General features: G+C 47.7%; 2 protein-coding genes across 13 annotated transcripts in view; one reads left to right on the top strand and one right to left on the bottom strand.

Annotated features, from left to right (window-relative positions):
• The window catches only part of LOC120952124 (sodium/potassium-transporting ATPase subunit beta-1-interacting protein), a 56,037-nt gene extending 45,540 nt beyond the window's left edge, over positions 1-10,497 (top strand). Inside the window, exons 7-8 of one of the 4 annotated variants that reach the window (XM_040371283.2) lie at positions 1,957-2,011; positions 8,037-8,160. In XM_040371283.2, coding sequence (XP_040227217.1) covers positions 1,957-2,011; positions 8,037-8,049 — 68 coding nt within the window. In that variant the 3' untranslated portion in view covers positions 8,050-8,160. The other 3 variants (XM_049607452.1, XM_040371282.2, XM_040371281.2) reach the window with 3 other exon arrangements.
• Positions 10,498-11,157: 660 nt separating this feature from the next.
• LOC120952122 (GATOR complex protein Iml1) lies at positions 11,158-22,852 on the bottom strand. Of its 9 annotated transcripts, none has more exons than XM_040371272.2 (13): positions 22,438-22,851; positions 20,541-22,351; positions 20,265-20,472; positions 20,067-20,192; positions 18,607-18,624; positions 16,851-17,068; positions 16,553-16,779; positions 16,305-16,479; positions 16,012-16,221; positions 15,162-15,236; positions 13,417-13,571; positions 12,603-13,094; positions 11,158-12,536 (listed from the first exon to the last, which is right to left on the bottom strand). In XM_040371272.2, the coding sequence occupies exons 1-13, from the start codon at positions 22,484-22,486 to the stop codon at positions 11,360-11,362; spliced, it is 4,941 nt and encodes a 1,646-aa protein (XP_040227206.2). In that variant the 5' UTR covers positions 22,487-22,851; the 3' UTR covers positions 11,158-11,359. The 9 variants fall into 9 exon arrangements, with proteins under 9 accessions (XP_040227206.2, XP_040227211.2, XP_040227210.2 ...); XM_040371277.2 differs by lacking the exon at positions 13,417-13,571 and adding an exon at positions 14,196-14,257 and having other exon boundaries at positions 22,438-22,850; XM_040371276.2 differs by lacking the exon at positions 13,417-13,571 and adding an exon at positions 14,190-14,257 and having other exon boundaries at positions 22,438-22,849.

Here is a 22,852-nt window from a genome sequence, read left to right as displayed (position 1 = left end):
ACTATTCCATAACGCTTAACAGCGTTGTTTAATAGATTTTAGTGACAAGACAGTAAAAATAATGTTGGAAATATGAAAAATGTTGTTTGTTATGGATTGACGTTAAAAATATATGGAGGGTGATATTATTATTTTTGATATATTTGAGTATCAGAAGGTTACTTATTCTGGGGTTAACGACATATCGTAACGTAAAGTAACTAGAAATGGGTATCTCATATTCATGAATCAGATTGAATCTTTGAATTGAATGAATGAATATGATGCTCATACTTTGAAATTCATCGATCTCCAAAGATTCATTGATGATTTCTTAGGATCCATAAATTTCTGAAGATCTTCATGAAATTCAAGAATCTTTGGATCTTATGTATGATTCATAAAAACTATAGATTCATGATACAGGGTTTCCCACGATTTATTGGTTGGTTCCTGTAATTTTTATTCATCATTTCCCATAGATTTTTAGTTCGTTCCCACAATTTATTATCAGACATCAATACAATTGAACAAAACAAAAAAATCTGGAAAACGTCAAATAAATCGTGGGAACACACTAAAACAAATATGGGATTCAAAAACCTTGGGAAACCCTATAACAGCTGTAGGAATTCATGAATCTGTTTAGTTTAATCTTAGGAGATTCATACATATTTTGAGATAATTCAATATCTTGAAAATCATAGATTTCTGAAGATGTATGTATTTCCGAGATTCATCTACAAAATCTGTATGTGTATCTGTATCTGCATGCATTTTTGAATAAACATGAATATTTATGAATTCATGAATCTTTGAAGTTCAATGAATTCGAATCGAAGTTCAATTAAACGATTCGCGATTCGAATCATTGATTATTGAGGATTTGTATGAATGAATCTCAACGAAAGAAGCACAACACTAAATGTAACGTAATTTGTTACGTGATAAGGTTATGCTCGTGTGATACAGACGCCTAAGACGCCTATTCAACATGCTAAAGCGCTGTGCAGAACAGAACCAGAATGCTAATAACGAAAAAGAAAAAGTAACCTTCATGGTAATTAATTCTATTCGCCGCGAATGTACAGCTAAACTAATTTGAAAATTTAACAACTTCTGTAAATAATGTCAAATATTGTTTCCCCTTTGTTTGAGCACAATCGAAAGTGTGTACCAGAGTAACCCTATTTTTGTTGATGCGTTTTCTAAGCTTTGTTGCTCAACTCGTCGCGCGTTTGGTGTAAATTTTGTCATCTCGCCGTCCCTTTCCATATCCCTATGCGAAACACATATTTGCATCGTTTCCTTTCATTTGCACGTGCACGATTCATATGTCATCTATAGTTTCGTTGTTGTGAGGTTTAGATTGAATGTAATCTGCCACATTTAAAATGCAAATTACGTGAACGAAAGGTCTAATTAAAGTTTTTACGATATTTTTATGTTTTTCGCCTTACTTGTGATCCATACTCATCCGTCTCTTCAGACACAGCTCAAACAGCTTGATCGAACAAAAGCTCCGTTCCTCTTCTTCCAACCGTTTTGTTTAAATCGTTTCGTTTTCTATGTGTGTCTGTCGGCAACCCTCTCTCATTTGTATCATCCATTGTTATACGCCGGTCCCATTCGTTTGTTTCCACAATGTCACTCCAAAAACCTCTCTAATTGCATCTTGCTCTGCCATTTCTTAATTTGTAATTTCTTTTCTCTTTCGTTTTCTCCTTCAATCGGGTACCGAATTCGAACAATTCTCGTACTGGATCTGTCTACTGCCTAAAACACTCTCACTACACTACTCTACTACCACTTCTACTTCTTCAAACAACAACTACTACCAATACTACTACTACTTCTACTACTTCAATCCGCCACCTTGCCGACTGTGTTCGACCGGTCCACTGTGACCGCTACTGTGTTACGACTTCTGCCACGGTCCCGGCCCGGGTGCGCGTCATCTCCCTTACTTCCTTGCAGTCGATTTTATGGGCGGAGACGCGAAGAGCCCGCAGCACACGGCGGTGCATCCCATGTACGTGAGCTATAGTAGTTTACCGACCACCAACAGTGCCAACTCGACCCAGCTAAAGCAGGCGGCCAGCAGCGCGAAGCTGCTGCTGCTAGCCACAAGCAATGGCGGTATCGAGGGAGGCAAGGAGGACGGTGGCGACGGCAACAACACCACCACTACCGGCGGTGTGGTTGTTGCGTTCGGCCGTCCACCAAATCACACCAATGGACAGTGCAAACACCACCCATCCGTATCATCCTCATCATCACTGCCCGCGCACCATCATCACCCGGTGCCACAGCCGCCGCCCACCGCCGGGTCGGCACTAACGCGCAATAACACGGTCGGCGGCAGTAGCGGTGGTGCGGGTGGCGGCAGCTTCGGCGACATGCTGAAGGCGAAGCTTAGCGGGCAGCACGGTCCGGCGACCGGCAGCAGTAACGGCCATCACTCACCCTCGAATACTAACACACTACTGTCATCCTCATCCTCACCGTCATCCACGTTCACGAACCTTCACAGCAGCCCGCAGAGTTTGCACAACGGTAGCCATGGCAGCGGGTACCATCACAACAACAACCACCAGCAACAACACCACCACCACCTACACCATCAGAACAGTACGGGCAGCCAGCCTGCGGGCGGCAACCTGCTGACGAAGCTGAGCAGCAGCAACAGCATCAACAGTGGCGGATCGCGCGTGATTCTGTTGCAGCATCAGGACAGCTCGGAGTCTTCGCCACCGCCCACCGTGCCGGCACGCGGACTGAGCCGGAATGCTAGCTTCAGCAAGGCTACGACTGCCGGGGCAGGACGAGATCATCATCATGCTGCGGCGCTGCTGAACAATAATCCGCTGCGCAAGAACAACAGCGGGAGTGTGAGCATCCTAAGGTACGGGGAGGGCGGCGGTGTGCAAGGTCGTCGGACGCCCGATCCGGAGGACGATACGTTCTTCATACCGCGCAGTGCCTCGTCGTATCAGGCGCGGGCCGCCAACTTCGGCATCAGCAATCCGTTCAACAATGTGGTGCTGGGCCGGCCCGCGGGAGCTTACCGGGGAGCAGTACCTGGAGCGGATGGCGCGATGGTGGCCGGTGACGACGACGGTCGGCGCTTGCTGCTGTTGAGCGGGTCGGCCCAGCAGCTCGGCAGTTCCACGCCGCAAAAGCGCAACTCGCTGGTCGGTAGTGGTGTGGTCGTCGGATCGAACGGCGGTGGAACGGGATCGGCCGGTCCCACCACACCCGGCTCGTGGAATGGCCGTGGATCGCCCATACCACAGGTACCGCCCCTACCCCAGCACTACCAGCGCAAGGGTTCGGATGCGGGATCGAGCGCGAGCTGCAGCAGCAACGCTTACCTCACACGATCGCCCAACCTGAACCGGATCGCTCGCCGGCACAATGGAAACGGGGGCAATGCCGGTGGCACCAACGGCTTGAACAATAACGGCCACGCAGGAGGCGGGCTGCTGGAACGGGGCGGTCGTAGTGGCAGCAGTGGAAGACTTCCCAGCACGGCCACGCAGTGCGATCAGATTCGCGAGTACGGTGCAGCGGTGCCGACGGGAGCAAAACCGCTCGGATACTGTGCGGCGGCGGTCCCATCGTCGCCGCCGGAAAACAACAACGCATTCCCGCCCCTGCCGATATTCCAGCGCAACAATAGTGGCGGCAGCAGCGGCAACGGATCGCCGTCGGGCATTCCGGTGATGGTGATGCATCGGGCCAAGTCGCAGGATCGGCTAGCGTACCGGGCCCGCCGTCCGGGGCGTACGTTCGGAGCGAATGGGGCCGGCCATCACCATCATCATCATCAGCAGCAACAGCGGCCACGATCGTTCTGCAGCAATAACGGTGCCTATCCGGATTACGTTATTCTGGAGCATCCAGGGAATTAGGCGTGTGCTGGTGGGTAGAAGGCGCTCAGCCGTCCTTGTCGCACCGATTGGCGATAATAGGCAGGCGCCAACGTGTCTTGTGTCGTAAGGATTCTTCCTGCCAGTGGCGGCATCGACGTCCCGTTGGAACGGGAAGGAGGGAAACAATCGTCAAAGAGTCGTCCCCCTTTAGGAACAGTGAATTATTGATGGGGCTGGGGAAGCGTGCCGCCGTGCTGGCGTTGGGGAATTTATTCCGACTTCCGCCTTCACCATTTCAACGGCGGCAGCAGCGTGTCGCCTGAACAGTTGTTGACACGGAAGACGGGGTCGATACACAACACAACAACGCACGAGGCAGTAGATAGTTGTGTGGAATGTGTTGGGGTGAGAGCGGAGCGCGAGAAATGATTGTAACCCAGCGTTTAATGTCGCATTCAGCCTCAGCCTTTGCGATTGGTGTTTAGAACTGGTTGGAAGCATTAAGCGATAGCGTTTCCTTTTTTTGTTGTTCCTTTCGTTCGGTCGGTTGTTGTTGTATTTCGTGAATTTTATCCATCTGTTACGACCCCTCCTCCCCGTGTGTGCCGTTGTGCCTCCACGTTTCACCGCCGCACCGAAGCCTGTTGGAGCTTTGCCTATTTCTTCCATGAAGAAGTGTTGGCGTGACGACGTCTCGCGGTCGCATCCGGTCTGTGTCGCATCCCACGATTTATGGTATTAATTTCAATACCGAAGTGCGATTTGCGCAAACTTTCCAGGGGAAGGCGAAATTAATGATACAACGACAACAACCACAGCCAGGAGGATTCGGAATTACGTTTCCCTATATATTTTTGTTCGTTTCCTTATAATTTACCACTCCCAATTCACGTGGTTTTCTCTGCTTTTTCTCCGTACGCGTGGTGAGAAAAAGTTAATGAGATAGAAACGATTAAGCCAACCATCGAGTGAGAGTGATTTTATACTGAAGGAATCGTTGGAAGTCCTCGATTACACGGTGCGAGGACGTCCTTCCTTGACTCCTATTTGATAATGCTGCATTGAGCGTTCGAATCAATGACAAAGTTTGTATCAGAGACGGTTAGAACTATTGAACTCTTATTTGACCTTATAATTTAAAGATATCTTCCTTTTGTGCTTGTTTACTGTAGTTTCTTGCCCTCTGGTAGGCCCTATCTTGCCCTTGTTTGATGAACTTAATGATCCAAACGATCCTCAGAATTAGACAATGTTCCTTAAAATGCTGTCTACAACATAGCGTTAAGCTAGTTCTTCTTGTTTTTGAAGTTTCGGATTTGTTATCGTACTCTAGTAGACATTGCTCACCTTCCTTTAGTGGATGGTCATAGATATAGATATGTTGTAATAGCCGGAAGGTAGACACAGGGTCATAGTTTCCCGCTGTGAGAGAGAGAGTGAGCGAGTTAGTGTCCGTCGTGTGACTTTGTTGTGTGAACTAGTTAGTGTTATGATATGTATATCCCCCTTCCGGTTTGCAGAGTAGTGAATTAGCGATGATTATCGTAATAAACGACCGTTTCTTATCCAATCGATGGAAGGAAAGAGGCCTTCTGGCAGGGCGCTCGCTCTTTCCTTTTCTCTCCTCCTATTCTATCGTTACATTTGACTGTGTTATAGAAGCGAATCCTTAAAGTAAGAAAATCCCCCTTTGCGATAAGAGGAAAGAGTTCTGTTTTTTTACTGACTTTCCTCAATCCAACGAAAAGCAAACCCAGCACAGCCCCATTGGTCATTGGAATCAGTGATCAGTGCGTTTGTGCGTGTGTGTGTATCTCTATTCCTCGTAGCCAATACCGTATATCGTTTCGTTGTGTATCGTGATGTCGTCTGTAAAGAGAATGGGATGGGATTAGTGGAAAAAGCACGAGGGAAAAATGTAGACACGAAACCATGTTATCTCGGTAGAATGTAGCCAGTAGCCAAAAAACTGCAAAAAAAAGGAACGCGCAACAGCAGACATCGTACTTTTTGCTAGCCAAAATTAAAGAAGCTCTGGACAACAGCCAGGGAGAAAACGAACACATTTCGGGAGGGAGAGTAACAACTTTGGAAATGTCGCGGCAAACCAAAGCTCCTCTCCTCGTCAAAGAAGCGGCTGTCTAGAGTGTCTAGCCAAGCATAGGATAGGATGTAATGTAAGACTAAAAAGCGCGCGTAGGCTTTAGGATTGGAGACATACACCAGGCCTCCGACGAAATGTTGTTTGTTTGTTTTTATACACACCAAGCGCATAGGTTAGCAAGCACTACTTCTCTCTATGTTCATAGATGTTCGGTTCTAAATGCCACAACGACAAGCACAAGCACGCGCGTGTCTGTGCTTCATTAGATAACGCCGTTAGCGGACGGCAAGTTTGCGAATTGCGTCGCGATGATGGTACAAAAAGAGCAAAACAATGAAAATAGCAAAAGAAATCAAACGAAATAGCTGACTGTGTGACTTAAACTTTGCGCGAATTTATTCCTATATTACACTATTCTACTCAACCTATGCGGAGGGGAGGCTAATAAGTTTAGCTGAGCTAGCGAATCAAAACGTTTTGTCGTGTTATTGAGATTGAAACTCTCTTCATTTTCTTTTGTTTCTTGGTGGCTTAGAGCCGTGTTTTTTTATTGTTTTTTTTACCAGTAGTTATCAGTAAAGCTCAGCGAGGAGGAGAGCGCTCTGGAGAACGTGAAGAAAGCAATGAACATAATAAAAGAACGAAACATAACAGAAGAAAATGTAATGAAATTGTCACTACCGAAGTATTGTTTCCCTTTGCATTTTATGCGAAATGTGAACGTTTTTGTTATGTTTTATTCCTTTAATTGAGCCTTTTGGCTGTACAGTTTTATGTATATTTTACAATTAATGTTTTAGCTAAATTACATGAGCAACTTAGCATCTCTCACCTTCTGTTATAAGTTGTTATACATTGTAAATAGATCTTCTTTTACTTTTAAATATGCTTTAAGTATTGTGAAAGGTGTAGAATTTTCAAATGTAGAGTTTTAGTTTGTTAGTAAATTATTATTTAATTAGAGTTAGAAAAAAACACAATTCACAAACGACACCTTGGCATAATTTTGTCTATTTTTACACAGCAGATCATCCAATCATCGTTCTTCTGGCACACCTTAACACCACGTAACAAAAGCACAGAGTTGATGGTGAATGGCTTTTTTTTTCTTACCTTAAAAACAGAAAACAACCCAACTATTTTGTACATATTGTTTTCTGCCTCTCTAAAGTTCTGTCTCTCTCTCTTCTTCCCTTTCCCTTTAGTAAAATTTCCTAAAACGCAACCCCTCTTCCTTCCCCATATATCTCCACTCCACGTAGTAGAGTAGAGTGCGCTTACCAGTGTAGTAGGCTGGTTCTAACTTCAACTAAGCTTGAGAACTCTCTGCACATAGTCAACTGGCTCTGCTGTGTGTGTGTCCAAAAACTCCCATAATGATCTCCTAACATAGTAGTGGTACTCTAAGGTAAGTGCTAGTCTTGCTCTAGTGGTGGCAATAGCAGTTCAGTCATCAACATCAGTTCAGTTCCACTATGAATTCTCAGTTTACATTTAAATCATGTCTAATCTGTTACATTTTGGCCACACACACATTCATTTTATCTACTACAAGAAGAACATTTATACACTTTTGCTCTCTCTCTCTCACACACTCGCAATCGACGGAATGTGTTTTCACCCCGAAGCTGAGGCTAGCACCATGGCCTTCTTCGATCACTGTTCACAGGATCGCTCGCACACACAGAAACACGTGTTACACCCCTTACGTCACAATCTGAAGCTTCAATCCCCCCCCCCCCACTATTGCGTATCCTTATTGGGGTGTTTTCCATTCCTTTACAATACCTCCCGCCCTTTCCTTCACCTTTGTTTTGCAAATATGTTTATGTTTTATCGACTAATTTTTTGTTAATTTTTTGTTTCCTATTCTCTCTCTCTCTCCCTTTCTTTGTATCTCTTTTTCTTTCTCCCCCTTTCTTTTCACATCGCACCCCGTACTACTATCATACCCCTTCTTCTCTTTCTGGTCGTTAATTTCGTCGATTTCGAAATCTTCTCAAATCTCCCCACTTCCCCCTTCACCCTCTTTGGTTCGACATGATGTGTCCGGGTCCGGGTACGGCCACCGTGCGCAGTGAGCAGAACTAGCAAAAAATCCAAACACCGCCAGTCGCTGTACTCGATCGACTTTAGCCGCCCGGTCGACGCGATACGCGGTGCCCATCCGAACGATGCGTACGACGATGACGATCTCATGATGGGGGCCGGCGGCGGCGGCGGTGCACCGTCCTCGCTCAGCCCGAAACCGATGACGCCGCGGCGCGTCAAACGCCGCTCGGTAATGCAGCGCGGTACGTCGGGTGGCGGTACGGTCGGGCGGCAAAGCACTTCCAGCCGGCGGGGCCATTCCTCGTCGTCCGCCGGCTCGGGAGCGATCGCGTCGGGCAGTGGAGGAGGGGCCGGCCATCATCACCATCATCATCACCACCATCATCGGAGCAGTGTGCGGAACTCGCGGCGCAAGACGACGCACCAGAACCCGGTCACGAAGCTGCTGAATCAGCAGCAGCAACACCTGCAGCAGCAGCAGCATCGCCTACACCACCACGGGGATGCACTGGCGGGGCTGGAGGATGCGGCCGGGACGATGACGCTCACCAAAACCTTCCCCCCGTTTGTGCACAACAAAAACCCGGACCTGACGGAGTCGAACCTGAAGTCGCTGAACAACGACTACATGCTGGGGCAGCTGAACAACTTTGGCCAGCCGGTGGGTGCCGCCGGCGAGGCGGTGGTGCCGGGCAACAATCTCAACACGTTCGGGGCACACCATCACCATGCGGCGGTGCAGCCACCGTTGCCACCGCACCGTCGGCAGGCGCTCGTCCACACGCCAACGTTCCTGGACGGTGACACCGCCAGCAGCCCGATCGATCCGATCTACTACAACATGAACTCTTCTTCGCCGTTGCTGCAGCAGCAAACCTCGTGGGGTGTGTCGACCTCCTCCCCGCAGGGTATGGGAGCTGTACCAGGCAGTGGCATCCATGCCGGACTGTCCAATCCCGTCTACCAGCACTCGACCACCAACCTGAACCACAGCCCGGAGCTAAACGAGGAGTATTACGGCACGAACGGACAGAATCGGCCACCGTCGGTACGGTCCAGCTACTCCAACTTTCACGGGACGCGCCCACTGAGCTCGTACCTGGGCGGTGGTGGTACTGGAGGAGTAGCCCAGCCGGGCGGTATCACCAATCGGGGCTACAACGTGTCACCGCCGGGACAGCATGGAGGGACCACTGCTGGCGGCGGACAGGTGGAGAACGTGTTCGCTAATCTGACGAGCGGCGGCGGCAACACCAACCACCAGCAGCAGTACGGGGGTATCACGGGCGGCAGTGCCGGTGGTACGGATCCGATCGCCATCCCGCAGCTACCCCACCGGCGGTCGGTTTCGCGCGAAAGTATACGGGCGATGCAGTTCCTCAACAGTGGGCCGCCGGCCTACAATCTTAACTATCACACGCCACCGGATTCGGAGACTACCATGTGATTTTGAAGGGGGGGAAATGTTGTACATACACAATCACACAGCAACAAACGCGCACACAGGCACACTCACATGACAACACGTACTTACACAAATGGCGAGTGGTGAAGGGGGGCAATGGTTTCATGGTGTACTGCGATGGAGATGGTCAACTCTCTCTATCTCTCTTCTCCCATGCTTGGAGGAGAGAGAATGTAAAAAGCAATAGATTCATAACCTACTGTAGATGTAAGGCAGATGAAGATGAACTGTGTGTGTATACGCCCGGGATGCTAGCGATGTACGATTTAATCCGTTTTTTTTTCTATAGCGCCACGCCCCGCCCCCCAAACACCTGTTATTATCGACTGATCGACTGATGTGGCTGGTGGAAACCAAAAATGTACAAAAGAAATGGGGAAATAATAAGGTGCAGAAGAACGCCCGTTTTTGAGGATTTTTGTTTAGCGCAATTATTTGACAGATTTAAAAGGCTTTTACAGTGTAATAGTGTAGAAGAGATCCATAGTTAGACTAAACTGGTGCGTACTATTAATTGGTCTGCATAGCGCGGAAATAGGCTTTATTTTACGCGAGCTTCAAGGGGGATGATTTAATTCCTTCCGGTTTAGGGTAAACATTGCTCCTAAAGGTGCAAATGCAGAGGTTCCGTGAACATGGAAAGTGTTTTTTTATGTATATTTGTATAAAAAACATGCTGAAATGTTATGGTGCATGCATCGTATGAAAGTAAAATGATATTTTGGATAGATCAATATCAGTTTCTATTAAATTAAAACCTTTTCACATCGAGGTTTCAGGTGAGTTTGCAATGTTAACAGCTTTATTCAACTCACGCCAGTGAGATTTCAACAGCTCAACTATCACAATTATATGAAAGCTGTTGAAAAACAGTTCGCGAGCGTTGAATAATGCTGTTAACATTGGAAACTGACCCAAAAACCACTACTGTAAAGGTGTTTAAATTTGATCGAAAATCGTGTTGGTCTATTGGAAAATTCCTATTACTTATCGTTTGATGCACAAGACTTTATATTTTAGCAGTATTTTTTGTAAAATAAATATAAAAAAAACCCAAAACATGTTTATCGCTACCTCTAATCACTGATTAGGGAGAACGAACATGCAAATCGAAGGTGTTAGTGAAGGGTAGAACGATCTGAGTGTGTTTGTTGTGTTGTGTGATTAGTTTATAATGGAGATCGCGTAAAAAAGTGTGTGCAAACGAACGCGATAAAATAGCGAAGAAGAATAGGACTAACCGATACCGATCTTGATAGAAATGCCAAAGTTTATAAAACTTGTAGCGATAGTAGGTAGTAGCAGGATAGCAGTAGAAGCAGCAGGAACAGGGGCAATCTTGTTGGTGGTAAAACACACGATCAATCCCAAAAAACAATTCACGTGTTGATCGTATTTTGGAAAAACTGTATTTTAGTGTGTGGTATTTTAGCGCATTAGTGAGAAAGGAAGAAGATTCGAACAGTTTACACAACAGCGTACTGTGAAAAAAAGAAGAAGATTTAAATAGTAACATATATTAGAGATCATCGTAAAGGTGTAGTAGAAAATACCCAAGAACGAGGGGAGGAACGATCGAAGCGGGGCCCGTCCTTAAATTCCGTGCCGCTTTCGGTTTCGGTGCTGTACAATGAGACTGCTCCTTGCCTTCCACACAGTGATGAGAAGAATTGTGGGAAAGATTGATTGCCAGCTTTTGCGAGTGTGTTTTATTTTTGATTTCCATTTTTCTCTCCCCTTCTTCCGTGTTCCGTCAATAAACGACCAATTAAACAAGCAATAGTAACAATGAAATAAAAAATAATAAGAAAAAACAACCAATTGTCTTCTTTTGTTGTGTTAGTGTGTTTGTGTGTGGAACCAGGGAACGCTTTCACACGCTCCTCAGGTACGTTCGAGTGACGCTTTCTCCTTCAGCTCCCAGCACGACTCCCAGAAGCTGACCAGCCGCTGGTCCGCGTTCGCACAAAACTCCTTAAAGTCGCGCAACATCTTCAGCTGAAACAGATCGTCCGTCTGGGCGATGACGAGCGATTTCCACTTCTTGTTCGGTATCATGTGGTTCCAGGACCACAGGAACCCGGTCCGCCGCATCACCTCACCGCCCTCGTCCTTCGCACTGCCCTTCGCGCCCGTCACGTGCCGCGTAATGTAGGACGGTTCGTGCCCGGACGGTGCCGCCACCATCTGCGATTCGTACGACGCCGAGTAGCGGTTGATGAAGGCGATCGGTTTCTTAAAGTTGCTCCCACCGGACGCGAGCCGCTGGCGGGTGGACCGCATCCCACCCACGTTCGGGTTCGGCACCTGCAGGAACATGTTCCCACTACAGTGCACGTACTGATGGTCGAGCGATACCTGATTCGAGCCCGTCTTCGTTTCCACCGTGCAGCGCATAAACCCGAACCGCCGTACGATCGCTTCCTGGAAGAGTAGCAACCGTGTCGGCCACGTCTCCTTCGGGAACTCCTGGAACAGGCAGCTCCGATGCTGCTTCAGACAGTCGATGTCGAGCGGCACAAAGATGGGGCCGCGCAGTGGGTCCGACTTTTCCGTGAACGGTTCCGCCAGCGGATCCGCCGGAAAGGTGACGAGCTGGAAGCCGCACGGTTGCGCCTTCCGGCACCAGCCGTAGATGAGATCGTACACGATCGGCCCGGAGGCGGTAATCCACTGGACGACGATCTCGTACGCGTGCCCCGGCACCATGCGCTGATGGTAGCGGGCATGGCCCCACTCGGTTCGGTCCGACTTGGAGCCGACGTCGATCTCGAGATGCGTCTGCTTGTACAGCAGCTGCCCGTCATCGTCGTCCTCGTCCGGTCGGGCGATCGATTCGCGCAGAAACGTCGGCACACCGCGATCGTGCGGATCGACTGGGCGCGTCAGATCGGGATGGCGGATCTCCACCTCCATCCACTCGTTCTCGAACGCGGCCAGATCGCCGAGCGGCGGTACGTACTCGGGCGAATCCCTATCCTGCCGGACGATGTAGTACAGACAGAAGCCGGGCAGGACCGGTTTGTTAAAGTCGCCAGACGCGTGACAGATCAAACGATTGCTAAAACGGTAAGAAAATGGTAAGTGCCTTATGTTTAAAGCATAAAAACAAAGCACCTTCCCTTACCGTCTCATTTCTTCCAGTATCTCCACCGGCTTGCACGGACCCTCGATGCGATTCTGCAGCCAGTTGATCGCATCGTACGACACGAACGTGCACGACGGCATGCTCTGGGCCGGCGCCAGGAACCCCACGCCGTGTGCCGGGTGGCGCAGCGCGTCAAAGATTTCTTGCAGCGTGGCGGTCGGCTTCAGCTTGCCTCCCTCGCCGCCAAAATCATCACCATCCTCGAGCAGACCCTGCTCGGTGCCGGCCGTATTAAGCGTGGACAGCGGAATACCATCCACCGTCGTTCGTCCACCGACCGAGCTGACGTTCATCATCATCGGCGATGGGATGCCGGGTGTGTTGGGCGTGGCAGGACCATTGCCCGTGGCGTATGTTGTGCCATTGCTGGTGGCCGTGCCGGTACCGATCGCACCCGTACCGACGGGCGAAGGAGCCTGCACAGCACTGCCACTTTTGTCCAGCACCTTGGAGCCGGTTCGCGTGAGAATGCTGCACGAAAGGGGAAGGTTTTGAGGGGGAAAGGGGGAGAGGTTTTAGTTCGCTCACTAAAAGTGGGTGGTGGGGTTGGTATGGAGTAGTAAAGCGGCAGCGCAATGCGATACGTGCAAGCGAATGTACGACAGCAAGAGCAAGCAAAGATCGACAGTTTCCTCCTACCTGTCCAAAGAGCTTACCTTAAATCGAACACACTACTTTAGCACTACCGATCAGTACTTTGTAATAGTAAAATGTATGAAATGAATAGGATTATATGGATATTTTAAGCAAAAAAGTACGCATACACACAGACACACACGCAAACACAACTAACCTGTTACCGGAGGCGGGAGTGCTAGGGAAAATAAAGCGTTCAGGAGTGTGCTGTTGTTGTTGATGGTGATGATTGTTGTTGTGGTGGTAATGATGTGGAGAAAGGTGATGCCCATTACTAGTGCTGTTATAATACAGTTTTACCCATCCACCATGCTGCTGGAAGAAGAGAAGGGGTTTGAAATCAAGATAATTTTTAAACAAAACACAACACACACACCAAAAATAAGGCAAAGAGTAAGAGAGTCAGAGAGAGTCAGAGAAAAAGAGAGAGACACACGGCCCCCTAAGAGCAAGCGAATCGAATAAAATGAATAATAATAATAATAATAATAATAATAATAATAATAACAATAATAATAATTGCCAATTTTGTTGTAGAAAATTTGCCTTAACCGCAACCATACTGGCGCCATCATCACTTGACTAGAGTAGAATACTTTAAAGTATGTCTAAGGATGCCAATACAACACGATAGTTATACAACAACAAACTATTAGCACAAATTATAAGCTGAATTTAAAACAACAAACACGCACACACAGAGAAATACGCCAATATAAGTGCCAATAACAGAACAACAGCAAGCAACAGCGGCGACAGAAGCAGCAGCAGCAGCAGCGCAACCACACAATATACCAACACCACCACACACACATTGCCAATCAGGTCTAGGTGGCAAAGAGCTTAACTTTTCAAAGCAACGAAGCGAGTTGTTATATTAAAACACAGCCTTTGCGGAAGAAAGACAAAAAAAAGGAGTAAACTATTAACCTGAACCTTGACTTCTCCGGTAGACGGTTGCTGAAGACACGATCGCGGAACGGTTGGGGCGCCGTTACCTTCAAATTTTTGTTTGATCGTTGGCGTTTAGTTGGGACGAACGGGAGATGGGAGGAGAGAGAGAGAGAGGGGGAGAGAGAGAGAGAGAGAAATATATTAAAATATTAATGCTGATTTGATTTCCTTTGCTACATAGTGCTACATTTTGATTGTCTGGTTTTTGGAACAGAAAGGAAGTCATGGGCATGGGTTAAATACGCTGAGGAACGGGTAAATGGGTAAATTTATAATTGATAACCAAAACCAGTTTTAAGCAAAAACAAAAGTAAGGAAAAAACAATGAAAAGAACTTTCACCGCAGTACAAAAGAGAGAAGCAATACCATAAATCAAGAAAGAAAGCAAAAAAAGCAAAGTAACCTTAGAAAACGTGTAAAATGTTTTTACGTTAAACAAGAAAACACTAAGCAAAGAAGTAAAAAGAAAAAAGAAGGAAACAAAATTGATAAAATCGATTTAACACAAAGTAAAAGCGTTGTTTCGTTTGGTTAAATTGGATAAGCGAACTAGAAAACCAAACCAAATAACTCCAGCAAACAGGAAAAAGAGTTGAATGAAAGCTTTCAGAATAAAATAGCAAAAAAGTGAAAAAAAGGAAAAGTATGAAGTATGAAAATTTTGAACAAAAAAACAATACAGAAAGCAATGAAATAAACCAAAAACATTACAAAGTAAAACAATTAAAAAACAAAACAAAAACACTGAACCAATTCATTCACGCGAGGGAATGCTTTTTGCCTTCACAAACATTTGAACATAGTACTGAAAAAAAGAAACCTAAACTTAAATAAACCAAATAACAACAATAGGACTACGAGAGGGGGGTAGAGACGAGATGGAGACAACACGGGTTGGGGGGGGGGGGGTTGGTTGGTTGGTTGGTTAGGGGTTCATTTTCGCACACCTGATTTGGTGGTGGCCTCGACAGGATGCTGGTACTGTGGCGTCGTCTGGTAAGGTGCGTTTGATGCGGACAACCCTGGAAGGATAAGTTATTGTGGTTGTTGTTGTTTGTTGTTGTTGTTGTTGTGTTCTTATCAACACTTTGGTGGCACTCATTCTGCTTGAACGGATCCTCTTAAAATAATATATCTATTGCACAAATGTATGACGAATATGAACATACGAGAAATGATCGTATTTTCAAAGACAACAGTCCTCCCGTACGATCGGTTATAATCGATCTTCTTCTTAGATCAGTGTATGCTTTCACAAATGAAATTTAAACATATAAATAAATGCGTTCAAAGTAGCACTAATGAGCTCGTTTAGAAACGGTTACGCAAAAGTCAAGATCAAGAAGTAATAAGCGAGGCACGCTTCCATTTTTGTCGCATTCAATAGAGCCCAGTCGCTGCGGTTTTTTTTTGTTCGGTAACGCAAGCTAGCCTGTGCCATGATCAACATCAAACATTAGTCACTTGCTGGAGTGAAAACACACGCACACACACACAAACAAAAAGGGAAACAAGGGGCCTGATGACCCGAATCACTGGAAGGTGCGCAACCATTTGAAGGAATGATCGTACGATCCGATCCGATCGATCAAAGAATGTTCGTTAAGAAAAAAGTACAAAACGTAGGTTATAAAATCACATAAAAACGTGGCTGTGGCAGAAGAAAATCAATATCAAACACACAAGAAAGCGACATTCTCTTCGATGCTCAACGGTTTCGCTTCCACGGCGATTCGTGGAAGGGCGGATGTTTCCGCAGAATCCGCAGAAAAGAAACCGCCGACCGAACGAACTTACCCGCGCTTTCTTGGCCGGCTGGAGCTTTTTAATCTTGTTCAGATGCGCCTCGACGAAGCGCACAAAATCGTTGCAGATCTGCCGCTCCGGCGGGAAGGGACTGTCCTCGTGGTAGATGTCACAGCGGCGCACCGTCCCGTCGAGGATTTTCTTCATCGCTGGATCATCCTTCGGCAGGAGATACATCCGGTAGCGCCAGTATTTCATGTTCTGGGTGTGGGGAGGGAAAACACAGGTTGAATAAATTCTTCTTTTAACAGGGAATTGGGTGGAATTTTCAAACAGAAACACACCTCATGCAGCGGATAGTCCGTGTCCCCGCGGGTACAAATGTACTGGTCCATATAGTTCCAGTTAAAGTTTTCCAGCTTCTCCGTGGTAAAGTGCACACCGCTCACCTCGTACGTGTCGTGCTGCGGTGCATGGAAGCGATACCGATAGTCAACGTTGATCGGTGGATAGGGATGACTACAAAAGGGAGCGAAATGAACGTTAAAATTAATAGCAATTCTTCTCCCCATTCCCTTCCAACTCTCCATACCGTGGCCGGTAGCGTGTGACCGTGATGGCCGAACCGCTAAGCGTGATGCGATGGAAGATGCGTCCGATCGACAGCAGATACTCCTTCGTTGCTTCCTGCGGCGGTTGACGGCGCAGGACGCTGCTAGCGCTTGAAAAGTAGGACGGGGTCTGAAGGTGCCCTCCGCAGCACGGTGCGTGCGGTGGATTGGTGACACTCTTGTCCGGTAGTACGATCAGTTGAAATCCCTGCCAAAGAGTCATTCAAAACCATTAATATAAATGTTACTTTTTTACTTTTAGCACACAAACGAACGTACCTGTGCCAGCCGTTGCGAGACGAGCTCCTTAAACACCTCATCCGTCGAGAGTGGCTTCTTGTAGACGGCTCGGTTTTGGGCGTAATCCGCATTGAAATCTTCCGGCAGCAGCGTGTAGTCCGACACGACGTAGTCGTTGTGCAGCGAACGCTTGTCCGGGAAGTAATCGGTGGTGATCGGCAAACAGGCCGGCATGGTTAGCGATTTCCAGTCCACACCTGACGATCATGTGTGTGTGTGTGTGTGTGTGGCGTGACAAGACGATTGGGAAGAAAAGGAACATGGAATTAGCGATCGGTAATGGGTTGAAAGAAGAGGAACAGAAATCATATGCTACAATAATACCACTGAAAGTAACACCCAAGCACACTGAATTTAAGCACCAAATACAACTGAAGTTACCGTTTTTCAGCTAAACAAACTAAAGGATGGATTAATGGGGAAAGCTACAAAAAAACGGCCTATTTTTTAAGGATCGTTAGTGCCAAGAAGAGAGTAATCTACTTGTTGTTAGTAAGCATCTACGCCACGTGCTACAACACCGCGTTTTCTCGTTGTAAATCATGCAATCATACAATTTTAAATAAGGGTTTATTTTTTCAATATCAAAACATGCACATTCTGAGCCAATATGAATGATCATGACAGAGAGAGAGAGAGAGAGTTGGGGGTTGCTGTTGTTGGGAATTTCGATTGAAGAATGATTGATGATTTTTTTTGGCAAACACAACCCCTTTCTTGAAACAAATGCAGGGCCAATTCGGAACAGGGCCACTCGGGCCACGACAATAACATGATTTACATTACCTCGAGCAACAGGGCGTAGAGAATAATCACGGAGTGTCACGGGTGCGAACAGTGGGAAGGGAAACTGAATAAGGCAAAATAGTAAGGTGCAAACAAGTATACGGTAACACACAGGGACGATGCTATTCACAGGCTTTTTTGTTCACTATGCTCTTAGAAAGAGAGAGAGAGAGAGAGAGAGTTGGACATACTTTTGATACTTCACACATAGCCAGCTATAGACAGCAGTTCGGTTTAGTGACACACACAGTACAGACAAACAGACAACAGAGGTGGCACGTGTAAACAATTAACCAATAGATAGCTAAATAGAAATATCACAATTTAAACGATTATGTTTTTGAGAGGAAAAGTTTAGAGAAAAGAAAGTTCCTCGAAAGCCGCTCCACAACAATATTGCATTTCCACTACTGTACAGGATCGTAATCGCTTATCGGAACGAGCACGGTAAAGGACGATTGTGCGCTATACATATTACCCTACACACAGGGAAGGAAACACAACACAAAACACAAAACATGACTCTAATAACATAGACTAAGAGAGGAAGGAACAAAAACAGGGGGGAAACAGCATTATAGTAACAGCGCGATCGTGAATGATCGTGAAACGATCGATCATAGTTGTAGAGAGATAGTTGTGTGCAAAGGGAAAAAGGAACCACAGGTGCGCCTTTAAAAGGTGCAACACATACAAGGAGAGAACAGGAATTATAGCGTACAAACAGGCAATTGGGTGTGTGTTTGTGTACATTGGTACGAAAATATAAGAAAAGGTATGCTTTGTAACAACTGAAATGTGCAAAGTACTAAATAGAAGTAAATTGGAAAGAATAGAAGGAACAAAACTAAACATCTCCTTTCGAGCATTAAGTAGTGGCCACGGCCACGGTGTGGAAGAGGTAAGCCCGCTGCGCGCGTGGGTTACTACTACTACTGGTTGTGCCAACCTATGATCACTCTGCCAACTGGTTGTGCGGCGCTCTCCCCCCGGGGATGGAATTCCGTGTTTGATTAGTTGCGCCGAAACAGATGCCGAGAGCACAAGCGGAGAACACGGACACACGACGGTGGTGGTGGTGGTGGTGTTGTGGTATTTGATTTGTGGTTTTTTTTGGTGGATTCGGCACACACATACACGCACACGCACATTACATACACACATAGATGGGATATATAGAAAAAAAAATGGAGAAAAAGATAGAGAGAGAGAGAGAGAACGATTATGATAAATTGATGTGTAGCAAAATTAGCAAAACATGTTTCACGGGGGGAGGAAAACGTTGTAGAGTGTGTGGAGGAGGGTTGGAGGGTTGCTCGTGGACAGCCATAAAGGACAGTTCGGGCCAAACAGGATCGGTACCGCGGGTTTGGTGGTAGGAACGGGGTACGGTGGTAATGGGAGCAGGAAAGGTATCCAAGAATCCAAGAAAGTAAAACCGATGCGTCCCGTGGCAGTCATCATCATCATCATCATCATCATCATTGGCAGCAGCAGCAGAAATTATTGTTAAACGAGAAAAGGAAAGCATCACACGATATACGATTAAAGTGTGCATACAGTAACAGGGGACAGGGTTGCGTGTGAATACACAGGATATGAGCACGATGGCAATACAAAGCTCACGAAACGATAATTGTGTATAAACAATTGGACCAAAATGTACGATCACGCTTCATCACGGCTGCGTAGCGATCGGAAGAATTTAGATGCAGATAAATCGTTTCGTGCTTTGTTATTTCGGTGACCCGGTCCCGAAAACAAAGCTGTTCACATCCTTAAAACCGAACCGACCGGAACAACATCGATCAAAACTGAACAGCGAGCAACAGAACCAGCAGCACGGATCGCGACGAAAAAAGCGAAGCATTTTTTGTTGTTGCTTTTCCATCGATCGTGTGTTGGGGATGGGTGTTTTGTGTTTGAGATGGTTGATTGAGAAGATGAAGATGGAACCGTAGGAGATGATCACTGGGAAAGGCGAGCAAATATTCGGTTATTTGTGAATTGTATAAATTTGGTTAAAACGAGTCAGTAGTAATGGGAAAGGGCCGGGCGGCGCATGTAATGCCGTATAAAGATGAATGTGTAGATCAGTTGAATGAAGATGATGCTTTTTCAGAAAGGCAACAGTTAATAAAATTAATAAAAAAAACACTACAAAAACTGTTGGGATTAGCAACCAAAAATTGTTGTTTTGTTATAGTTGGAGGACGCGGGGAGGATAATAAGAGGATTGGTTTTGTTGGGAGAAGGGAATACTCATTTGGGGGGGTTTGAAATGCTTCATAAACGAATGTCGAACATTATGGCAGATGAAAACAACGCGAACAACGGAGCGTATTAGTGTGTACGTGTGTGCGTGTGTATGAACGCCAACACACAGGCTTCGGCCCTTTCTGGTTCTACCTGTGGTAAGGGCCGGTGTCCATTCCTGTTCGCCGGTGGCCCCCCATAGCAGGGTAAGGCTTTTCGAGGGCGTTACAGGCACGTGCGGACCGGCCGGTGAGTGTAGGACGGACTTTTTCCGGTTGCCTAAAATGGTAAATGCCGCAACAATTAGCTTCCTTCTGTGCTCCACCTAGAGAGTGCTAACACTCCGCTTACATCCATTTTCACTGATCCACTTCAGATCGTCCTCGTTGAGCCGGCTGTCGAACGATGCGGTACTGCCCTGCCGTGCCCGGCCCCAGGTACATGTGGACGTGTGCGCATACTCGCTGCTCGAGTCAAGATCCACGAAGTAGCTGGGCGTTGGATTGGCTGCCGGTACGGCTTGATAGTGATGCTGCTGTATCAAAACACCTTGCGGGCCCTGTGGCGAGACAAAATCAAAAGTTACACTGAGAACTGTGAAAACACATCACCCATTTCACGACCTACCTTTGGGAAAATGTGTGTCCAGCGGCGTCGATTCGACGTTAGCTTGATGGTAACGTGTGACGGATCGAACGGGTTTATTAACGCCCGCCCGGTACGTACTACCGGGCCACTCGATGAACCAAACGCACCCGTACGACCCTCCATGATGGGTGACGTGATGGCGGTCGGCTTCGGCATGCCCAGAATGTCGCTCGTGTTTGGTGAGCTGCTCCGCGACGCAACGCTCACGTTCAGCAAACTGTTCGACGCATGGTGTATGTCCGGATCGGACATCTTTCGCCGCAGCCGGGACGGGCTGAGTGTGTCCTGCTCCCATTCGCAGGCGCGCGCATACGTCCCGAACCCGTCCAGGCTCGGTACGGACGTTTTCTTCGTGCGTGCGATGCGCTGCAGCGAGCTCGTGCCGTGTACGGCCGGCAGCTGAAATATCTGATCGTCGTACGCGTCGTAATCGAACAGACAGTTGTGTATGTACTCGTTCTTCTTGTCGGCCGCTTGCTTCGACAGCCGCAACCGGCCCGTGCCGGGCGGGCGGGCCTGCTGCGGTTCCGTACTGCCGCCGATCGCTGGCGGTGGTTTAATGCGCGGTATGAACGTCGAGTACGGTAGCTTCTTGTTCGTGGAGTAGAAGCTCAGATTGATCCAGTGCGGCATCGAGTAGTCATCGATCGAGGTGAGTGTGTCTTTGTTGTGGAATTTGAGCAGCGGCACGGCATGGAGCGGTTGCTCGCCGACGCACACTAGATCGCTCCCGACACCGTTGTCGATGATGCGCTGCTTGGTGATGTTGGTTAGCTCCCGGTCGACCTCGAACACACCGACGCCGGGCGTGATCACTACCGACAGCTGCCCGGTACGGTCGAAGCTCCGGTCGAGGTAATGCTTCTCGAACACGTTCAGCGAGATGTTCAGCACCTCCAGAAAGTTGCCCTGCGCAGCGGTCGAGTTCGTGGCCGGTGGAATACGCACCCCGGCTGGGAGGTCCGCCCGCTCGTGGTACTTCAGCACCACGTCCCGGTAGCCGGTAAACAGCCGGCGCAACTGCACCAGCGTGGTGCTCCAATCGTCGCACCGCTCGTTCTGTATCGCGACACGATAAAAGTCCTCATAGAACCGACCGCGATAGTCGATCTGCAGACAGTCGCGCATGTGCGGTGGAAATTCGTCCAGGCTTTTGGCGCTGTAGAAGGTGCGCGAGAACAGCACGATCGTAACCTCGTGGTTGCTGCCCAGCTTCTGCCACTTCTTGTACAGATCGGCCAGGAAGCCGTTGACCGCCTTCTCGAAGTACAGATCGCCGTAGATGTCAAAGTCCCACATTTCGGACGACATCTGCAGAAACAGATACACCATCGAGGTGTTGCTGCGGAACACCACCTTGGTGTCCTCGTTGATCACCCCGCAGGCCACCCGTTCGCCCTGCGACCACATCTCGTACACCTGGCAGCGGATGCATCCTTCGCAGGATTCGATTTTCTTGTTGAGGTAGACGCACGTGTTGGTGAGCCGGGTCTTCAGCCGCCACATCTCCGACCGGCCAATGTACTGGTCCTTGAACGTGATCTCCACCGAGTCGAGGGCGACGTCGGCCGGATCAACGACGCGCATGTACACATCGTTGTACGCCTTCAGGTTGAACGTGGTGGCCACATTCACCTCCACGCTGATCGTTTCGCGCGAGTTAAAGTCTTTGTTCAGGCAGGTCACCTGCAGGAGCAGCCGGCATCCCTCATCCTCCGGCAGGTATATCTCGACGATGTCGTTTAGCTTCAGATCGGGATGTTCCTTCGGGTTCAGCACCAGATCTTCCGCTGGCAGAAGAATGGCACAAAGGAAGCAAAGATTAGAGATAGTGGGATGTGCGCAGCACGTATAGGAATTGAACAGTGGTACTTACTGCTAAAAGTTTTCTGGTGCGTCACAAGTTTGAACAGTTTTTGCATCATTTTCGCACACAGTAAGGCCGTGGTGTGCACGCACCATCACAAAACGAGCGCAAAGGCAATAGTTAAACACTTTTAATCACGAAAACTCGTACCTTTCTCTGATGCGCATCAGTGTCAATCACATAACACTACCCGCGGGAAGTGGGAAGAATGATTTAAAGCTGGTCCCTTGATAAGGGAATGCCAATTTTGAGCACTACGGAAGCACAGCAAACGATTGACTGCTTGTGCCACCGACACTTTCCCGAGTACTATGGCTCATGTGCCAGCCGCTTATGCTTTGAGGACGAGCACAATCACACCGAGGCGGTAAACATAAAGCTGTAACACAATTATTAGAAATGAGATAAGAGTAAGTTGCCTTCC

Source organism: Anopheles coluzzii, chromosome 2 (assembly GCF_943734685.1).
Source record: "Anopheles coluzzii chromosome 2, AcolN3, whole genome shotgun sequence".
Classification (NCBI taxonomy): Eukaryota; Metazoa; Arthropoda; class Insecta; order Diptera; family Culicidae; genus Anopheles; species Anopheles coluzzii.
This window is presented reverse-complemented; position numbering and strand designations above follow the sequence as displayed.